The 9,573-nt window shown below is 41.3% G+C and overlaps 2 protein-coding genes across 2 annotated transcripts in view; both read left to right on the forward strand.

Annotated features, from left to right (window-relative positions):
- b4galt1l (DP-Gal:betaGlcNAc beta 1,4- galactosyltransferase, polypeptide 1, like) overlaps positions 1–9,573 on the forward strand; it is a 390,521-nt gene that overhangs the window by 274,409 nt on the left and 106,539 nt on the right. The window lies entirely within an intron of this gene.
- LOC310873820 (toll-like receptor 13) lies at positions 4,371–6,853 on the forward strand (the record flags this gene model as incomplete). The annotated part of the gene is made up of 5 exons (XM_083786371.1): positions 4,371–4,401; positions 4,540–4,598; positions 4,884–5,580; positions 6,342–6,459; positions 6,640–6,853. 5 exons carry the CDS (start codon positions 4,371–4,373, stop codon positions 6,851–6,853), a joined length of 1,119 nt encoding a protein of 372 aa, XP_083642497.1.

Genomic DNA, 9,573 nt, shown 5'->3' on the forward strand with positions numbered 1-9,573 from the left:
TCGTTGACGTTAACCATTTCTCTCTGTCTCTGTTTTTCCTCTATGAAATTGTTTTTTGAATCAGTATTTGTCTTTACTCGACGCGACACAGCCCTGCTTTTGTTTACAAATTCACTTCTCACCGCTTTCCGGCGCTTGTGTGTGACGTTGCGTAGCGCTGCAGGCGGTGTTGCCAGATTCTGCGACAGAAACAAGCATCTCAGGACTGTGAAAGCCGGCTGAGCCACCAAAGTGCTTTTTCTGGTTATAACTTATATCCTCACAGTAGCAGTTTCTGTATTGACCTGTACTTTCTTTGAACTGTACCCCATTCTAACGTATAATTCTTGATGACTATTTTTATGTATTATATATTGCTTGCTTACTGTAAATCGCTCTGGATTAAGAGCATCTGCTAAATACCTAAATTGTAATTCTACAAACTGTCAAAGTTCTATCAATCAATGCATGCATGACCCAGCCGGGGATCGAACCCGGACCTGTCGGTGTCAGGGCGGACACTCACTTGTTTACATTAGGGTCCTCCATTTTCAATTCATCAGAACATTTAAAGACGTACAATTAGGCTATAGGCCTACACTGATTGTAAAAACCATCCTGGGGGAAAAGTGAAAATATTGAACACAAATCTTATATTGGAGTTCCTGAGTATGTTAATACAATATAACCTATACAAGCTGTAGCCTATAGAGTATGTTAATATTATATAATAACTTATAGACAATCTGTACGTAGAGTATATGTTAATACAATATATAACATGTTACACGTTGTAGCCTATATGGTCTCCCTGCTCTTATATGGACACGACCTTTGTTACAATCCTGTTTCTGGTTTGACACAAAGTTTGACCGGAGGTTTGTCAGCAGTTTGCAGGAGAGCAGAGTTCAATCCAGAGAAATGAGAGTGCACTGAGGTTTTCAGCAGCTCTCGCATGAACAAACCACAAATGGGAGAGGCGAGAAAAACTCCCTGGGTATAAGGGGGAAGTTACAAAGTGCAGCCCTTTCGTTTTCTGAGGCTATAGGCTATCAGGGGTCATCGCCATGCATGCTGGCTTATGGTGGGCGTTTATGTAAAAAAAAATATTAATTCTTTCATACAAAAATTTGAGGACAATAATATTACCAGAAACACATGAAGAGATAGCCCTGAATGACCGTAACAGGCCTGTAACTCTGAGAGTGTTCATTTGAACACTCTCAGAGTTAAGGGGTCCTTGGCTGCAAATAAAACATTTGAGAACCACTAGATGCTCGTTAGTATACGTCATAGTAAATCAGTATCATGTATATTCTGAAGAAAACCTGGAGACTTTGACATTCAGTAATTGGGTCTTATGATCAAAATAAGAACATTATAATTTGCATAAGGAGAAGAGACTGGAGCAGCACGGACATTTAGAGAACATTATAATGTTGTTTAAAACAGAAAATCAACTCGAGTTGTGAGAAATCATGACAACAAACACAATTTTTCGGGCCGAACAAATAATTGTTTTTCTTCTTTGTAATTATTTGTTTGGTCCAAAATATTGTGTTTATTCATTGTCATGATTTGTCATGACTCGAGTTGGCTTTGCACGACGCTTAAAAAGTCTTTAAATAAATACTTTTTGAAATGTCTATGAGAAAAATGCATTGGGAATTATTTCCTGGGCCTGGCGTCGTCATGAAAGGGGGCGGGACTGCGACGCGCGGCTCTATAATGGTACTGCATACTCCTATGTTACTGTAGGCCTATAATGATATTGTATACACCTATGTTACTGTAGGCCTATAATGGATAATGAAATTGTATACTCCTATGTTACTGTAGGCCTATAATGGATAATGATATTGTATACTCCTATGTTACTGACTGTATAGCTAAAATATAACGCAGAATCTTTCCCAGATTGAATGGAATCTGGAATCCCAGTTATGCAGATCCTTGTTTCAGATGTCTTTTTTTCTCTCTCTTCTTTGCTTTTCTTTGTTTTGACAAATGTTTGACACTATTGTAATTGATGTTGAATTGCGGAAATGCTCGCACAAACATTCTAAGATCAAAGATGATTGCAAGCAAGTTTCGTGAATAAGGCCTATACAGTCCATTTAAGCTCTTTACAAACATGCGCGGGTGTGTGGGCACACACCCACACACACACACACACACACACACACACACACACACACACACACACACACACACACACACACACACACACACACACACACACACACACACACACACACACACGCACGTGTCTGTGGGTTCATTGTGGGTTCTTCCTCTAACCACTTCTCTCCACTATCACCATGTTAGTTCTGAGGTCAATATGTTAGCAGGCTGTGGTCACTGGTCACATGGTCACTCTCTGCAAGTCCAATGATGCTTCATTCCTCTCACTGTATCACACTGGAAGGATGATTGTCACTGACGTTAATAGCAGTTCAGGTAGGATTCAACATTGTAATTCCTTTGGTAGAGAAATATGTTCATTGTGCTCTGAAAATCATCCTGGGAACTATTATTCTTTTTTTGACCGGATCTGTATGCAAGCATGTAGTCTATTATAGTCTACATTGTAATTAGAGGCATGGCTTATAGTCACTGAAATGTAGCCTACACACCACAGAGACGAGAGACTAGTCTTTCCTCAGATGATATGTATGTAAGAATGAACGCGTGCGGCAGAATTTTCTATTAGCTGCAGGCGAGAGATAGAGAGACTTGATTAATGACTAATGCCGGCATCTAAGTAATCGAGGCAAGTTGTAATAATAGCATGTATCACCCTAGATAAAAAGGACTTGACTGTAGATAAAAGGCTAAATAGGAAAAAAGGCAGAGGATTTTTTCTGACAGCATTTATTTGCTTTTTTGTGATTTACATCCTCCCAAAACAAAATCCCCAGACCAGAGTGCATGGTACTGGTTTACAAAGTACGAACATATTCTTACTGACTGGATCATTTCTCATTTCTTTATCATAACTGACAAAACAGGAGGTTCTTGACAGTATTTCAATGTACAGCTTATATTCTTTAAACATATTCAATGTCATTGTTATAGCTTTTATATTTCAGTGTGACCTAACAGGAGGAGAATGACAGGACAAAAGGACAAAAATAATGATAATATTATTTTAAAGGGAATACATGGAATCTAGACTAGATAAAAATAGAGTAAAAGATCAAATACAATGTTGTTGTCAGTGTACTGTAACTGTTTTACTGTTGTATCCTCTTTAGATCATCAATGCTGAACGTATTGTCACCAACGTAAAAGTACCTGACAGTTGACCCTGAATATCGACAGCCATGATGCTACAGACAGGAAGCTGCCAGTGTTTCTCCTTGGTTCTGTTGTTCACGCTTCATCTTAGTCCCACACTGGCTTACTTCCTGAAAGGCTGCACTATTCTTTACTCTGACAATGTCACTGCTGGTGTTTCAGTGGAATGTAAAAACCGCCACCTCCTTAGCATACCACATGACATTCCCAGAGAGGTTATATCATTGACACTAGAAGAGAATGACATTCAAGAGATAAACAGGACCGATTTTGACAATCTGCTGAATCTCACAGATTTGTTGCTGAGTTATAATTCAATAACTCATGTAGATGACGGTGCTTTTGTCCGTTTGGGGCAACTCAAAGAGCTCCATATGAACTACAACAAACTAACAACACTGACAGACAACATGTTTCAGGGACTGGCTAACCTCTTGATACTTAGCTTGGATGGAAACAATATCACTTCCATCAACCCTGCAGCCTTCCAGTCACTCCCCATTTTACAGCAATTAAGTCTGAAGTCCAACAAGATACATCAAATGACAGATATCATCACCGTCTTACAACTACCACGCTTACAGGCGTTGAACATCTCAATTTGCGAGTTAGAGACTTTTCAGTCAAAAGATCTGCCATTAAACATGTCCTCTGAGCTCAGGATGTTGAGAATCGATTCAAAATCGATCAAAAAGTTCAGCATCACAACAGTTGTGTTTCCACATCTTAATAAAATTGATCTGTTACAATGTTGTAATGACTCTGGATGGGAGTGGAACATACCAGACAAGTACTTTCTTAGAAATATAACTACAGTGCATCTTTCGGGTCATTACATGTCTTATAACAATATCCGAAATGCTCTAGAGAGCCTTGACTCACTAGAGTGCCTACAGGTGTCTGCTGTGAACGAATGGATACAAAGAGGTCTCTTAAATGTTGCCTGTGAAATACCCACGCTGAGGGCACTCACCCTACAGGAAAACCACATTGCCGACATAAGAGAAACACTGTCACGTTGTAGTCAGCTAACCTACCTGGACCTATTAGGTAATGACCTGACTGAACTGCCTAAGGATTCAATGAAACACATGACTCAGCTGAGTCTCCTGGACCTCGCCTGTAACCAACTTTCCCAAGTGCCAGACGTTGTTAATTATCTGCCCATGCTTCAGAACCTGAGCCTGCATCACAATAGCATTCATAATTTAAGCTGCTCAGACTTCCTAAACTCAACACGACTCACACACCTTCATCTAGATGCCAACAACATCGTCGAACTCAAACAGTGCGTTTTTCGACACCTCGACGAGTTGAAGGTTCTAACTATGAGTGGCAATCACATATGGATGTTTGGGGATGCATTCCACATTGGTCTACAGAAACTGGAATTATTGGATTTCAGTTGGAATCAAATTTCACACCTCAGGAAGGGGGATTTTACGAATCTGAAATCGCTCAAACACTTGGTCCTTCAATCAGATGGATTGTACGAGTGGGACAACACTGCTTTTGAAGGACTGAATGAACTTGAAACTCTTAGTCTAATTCTTCACTTTGTTGACAGCAGAATTATACCATCATTGTATTTACCGTCACTGAAGAACCTGAGGAGCCTTAAAATAGAATGTGACCAGCAATTATTTATTCCTAACATATCATGCACCACATTTAAAAACACACCGAACCTAGAAGCTCTCGATCTCTCCGACAATAAACTGCAGTCGCTGGACTTCCTGGCCCAAGTCAACCTGAGTCGACTCTCCTGGCTGGACCTGAGCCAGAACGAGTTGACGGTGATCAATGTCTCCGTGTTCCGTTTCCTCCCTGCAGTCAAACATGTTAACATGGCTCACAACCCTTTCACGTGTGATTGCTCCAACTATTACTTTCAGCAGTGGATGCTGAACAATAACCAAACGCAGGTTGTTGATGCGGACAGCTACACGTGTGGCAATCCTCTCATTAAAAAGGGAACCATGTTTCTGGACTTTGACTATCATTCCTGTTGGGTGGACGCTAGCTTCCTCTGCTACATTTCCTCCACTTGTGTGATTGTGCTAACTCTGCTCACATCCTTCACCTACCACTTCCTGCGTTTGCATCTTTTCTATGCCTACTACCTCTTCCTGGCCTTCCTTTATGATGCCAAGGAAAGAAAGAGGGGGTCTCCTCAGCGCTACGATGCCTTCATCTCCTACAACGTTCACGATGAGCTCTGGGTTCTCAGAGAAATGCTTCCAGTGCTGGAGGGAGAGCAGGGCTGGAAACTCTGTCTGCACCACCGAGACTTCCTACCAGGTATAGGCTACCTAGCTCTTCTTTGTTTCTAGCATATACTGTATATTTTATCTAACCAGCTCAGCGGCCTTGTGGTTATAGAGCCCTGAAATTGGGAGGTCAGGGTTCGATCCCTGGCCGAGTCATACCAAAGACCAAAGTATATGGGACCCGATATGCTTCCCTGCTTGGCACTCAGCATCAACGGTTAGATTGGGGAGCTAGAAATAATTCTCGAGCGCGGCATGGCTGCGGCTCAGCGCTCCAAAAGAGATGGGTCGAATGCAGAGATCAAATCTTGCATACAGCAATGTATGTGACAAATAGGACTTTAACCTTTTTTTTAACTTTATCTAAATCTCAGGTACATCAGCTAAATCTCTCCATCCATCTATCCATCCATCCAAATAGTTTTCGTTGTGTATGTGTCCGTGGCCTCGTCTGTGGCAAATTAGACCCAATTACTGACTGTCAAGTCTCCAGGTTTTCTTGTATGGCACATTAGGAATACACTAGGACAGTGGTTCTCAAACATTTGAGTGAGTTAGGAATCCACTAGGACAGTGCATGGTTCTCAAACATTTGAGTGAGTTAACAGAGTGTACACTTTCAGAGTTACAGACCTGTCATGGTCATTGAAGGCTAGCTCTTTATGCATTACTGGTAATATTATGTCTGCTCATTAAACGAGAGGAAATCATTTGTCAATAATTTTGACAAAAGTGTCCACCACGAAGCCAACATGGCTGGCTGTGAAAAATGTTGGTATGTTTTGTTTCCAGGTGCTCCCATCATAGAGAACATTACAGATGCTATCTATGGCAGCAGAAAGACCATCTGTGTGATCAGCCATCATTACCTGGAGAGTGAATGGTGCTCCAGAGAGATCCAGATGGCCAGGTGGGGGCGCCATTTCTCTGATGTTTCACTGCAAAGGCCAGATTCACATTATGTACATATTCCCGCCGACGAAATGAAAGCCTGGGTATCGAGGCTATGTACATATATATATAAAGTGTCACTATGTAAAATAAAGTTGATAAAATTGAGTGTAAATGTCTTCTGGTCTCCTGCGTGCAGCTACCGTCTGTTTGATGAACAGAAGGACGTGTTGATCCTGGTGTTTCTGGAGGACATTCCAGCCCACCGGTTGTCTCCCTACTATCACATGAAGAGGCTGGTGAAGAGACACACCTACCTGAGCTGGTCCCATGCTGGACAGCACCCTGGACTGTTCTGGCAGAACCTACGCAGAGCTCTGGACACACCTCCCGCTGACCTGGGCTTGAATTAATAATATGTTGATACTCACGTAGACGTAGTCATGTAGTGCGCTAAATAAAACGTCCATAGACTTGGATGCCATATGAAGTAATAACCTTCAAAAGCCATGTACAGTAGGGGAGCTAGCTAGCGTCACTCAACAGACAGTAGGCTATATAGTTCCAGACTGAATAACAGCATCCAGAGATTGTGGAATAGTTGAGACTAGACTTTGGGCTCCATCTTGCGCCACCCTTATCCCTTATCCCTAAACTTATTTGCCATGTTTTACTATTTTAAAAAAACTTAAAAAATAGTTCAAATAGCTGATCTACAAGCTCACAACGTGTAGATGTAGATCGGCTGGTTTAACAATTTTCAAATGATTTTCAAAATACAAGTAAAAAATGGCAAATACGTTTAGGGATAAGGGATAAGGGGTAAGGGATAAGGGGTGGGGGGCGCAACATGGAGCCCTGTGTGTGTAACATTGGTTATGAACAGAACAAAGTAGTCGTTATTGTGTATTTATATGATTTGCTTCTCTGGTGTCACGTGATATGTTCAGGTATATTGCTCTCCTGAATACAACCACACAGTCACTGACGTTCTAGTGTCCCCAACTAATATAATCTAATATTTATCTAGTCTAGCTGCTATATGACTAAATTGTAACTTTACATTCACATTTACATTCATGGCTTTCTTCATTGCTCATTACCATATTAATCACCTTCGATAATATAGCCTTCATTGGAAACATTAATTATTCGTAATGTTTAGTATACTATGTTACTGATCATGTTTTCTCCTTTAGCATTACACACATTTTATTACAATTTAAAGATGGTGCCGCAATTTCTTTCCACTCTAAAACATGATCATCAGGTCTTATTGTTATATAAGGTAATAAGGAGGTATATTTTTTTCAAAAAAAGTGTACAGTATTTGTTAAAATGTTGTTTTTATGTGGGCACGCCCACCAGTTCATTAAGTATGCCTGGTTTCCCTGGTGGGTGGTGATGGGTGGTGATCCACAGCTGTAGTTGTATGATAAAAGGGGAGGGGTAGCGGTGGCCGAACGGTTTGCGGAGTGGTCTTGATATCGGAAGGTCGCTAGTTCGTATCCCCGGACCGGCACGTTAAAATTACCACCGCTGAAGTGCCCTTGGACAAGGCATTGAACCCCTACCATGAAATGTTCTATGAGCAGGGCCTGGCTGTAAACAAGTTATTGAGCTTAGTCCAGTTACCCTGGGTAAACATAGTACCTTTCCTTTCCTTTCTTTGGGTTAGGGGAGGGGCTGATAGTGTGATGTCACTATATTAGTGTTTATTTCATTGGCCGTTTGACTGTCAAGGGTTCAGCCTCCAGGAATAAACCCTAAATACAAAGTTAATAGAGCGTCGCAGTCCCACCCCCTTTCAGAACGAAGAGTGGCCCAGGAAATTAATCCCAATGCATTTTGCCCATAGGCTTTTCTTAAAGTATTTATTTAAAGACGGTTACGCCGCGGACAAAGCCAACTTGGATCGTAACAAATCATGACAATGAACACTATGTTTTGGGCCGATCAAATAATTTACAAGAAGAAAAACAAAACAAATAGTGTTGTCTCATGCCTTTATTTTCTTTTTTCTAATGATTTCATCGGCCCGAAATATTGTGTTCATTGTCATGATTTGTCACGATCCGAGTTGGCTTTGTCCGCGGTGTAACCGTCTTTAAATAAATACTTTAAGAAAAGCCTATGGGCAAAATGCATTGGGATTCATTTCCTGGGCCACTTGTCACCTCATAGACACATGAAAAACTGGAAAAAATAAAAAAATTGTGGCACACTGAAATAGATTAACACTTTTAGTTGTTGATGACTTCTAATAGATATGTGATGATCATTCATTGATGGAATACATAATTGATTCAATTTGAATTGTTGGATTTGTTTATTTATTTATAGCCGTTTATTTATTTTAAAACCTTATAGATCTTCTATTTTCATTATTATCATGATATTTTTGTGTACTTTTTTCACAATGTTTCGGTCACTACTGAGTACTGACCTTCTTCAGGCATAACCACATGGTGATTTGAAGTTACAAAAAAGTCACACCCATGTGAACTGAGGGGCGCTCTTATCATCATACATCATCTCATTCTGGTCAATCACAATTTGCGTCCTCACCTTCGTCTTCAATATTTGTGTTTACGCAATGTTTGTGTTTGCACAAACACTCAAAACTGCCCATTCGTTGTCAATGGTATTCAATGTTTCTCAAAGCTTGACATGATAGGAGGGGCTCGCGGCCCTCAAAAATGGAGATAAAAGGTTTCTGCCTGAAAGCAACGATATAAAATGTCCGTAAGTCCTGCCCTGTAGACGCTTTGGGCTGTAGTTGTAGTTGTTTTCCTAGCGTTCTCCTGGTCAGAGGATAAGGGTCTGGGTCTGGGTGTTCACCTGTTCAGAGGATAAGGGTCTGGGTCTGGGAAGGACGTTCACCTGTTCAGAGGATAAGGGTCTGGGAAGGACGTTCTCCTGTTCAGAGGATACAGGTCTGGTTCTGGGGAGGACGTTCTCCTGTTCAGAGGATACGGGTCTGGTTCTGGGGAGGACGTTCTCCTGTTCAGAGGGTCTGTGTCTGGGAAGGACGTTCTCCTGTTCAGAGGATACGGGTCTGGTTCTGGGGAGGACGTTCTCCTGTTCAGAGGATACGGGTCTGGTTCTGGGGAGGACGTTCTCCTGTTCAGAG

The sequence above is a fragment of the Protomyctophum parallelum genome (genome assembly GCF_964188405.1).
Source record: "Protomyctophum parallelum genome assembly, chromosome: 16".
NCBI lineage: Eukaryota > Metazoa > Chordata > Actinopteri > Myctophiformes > Myctophidae > Protomyctophum > Protomyctophum parallelum.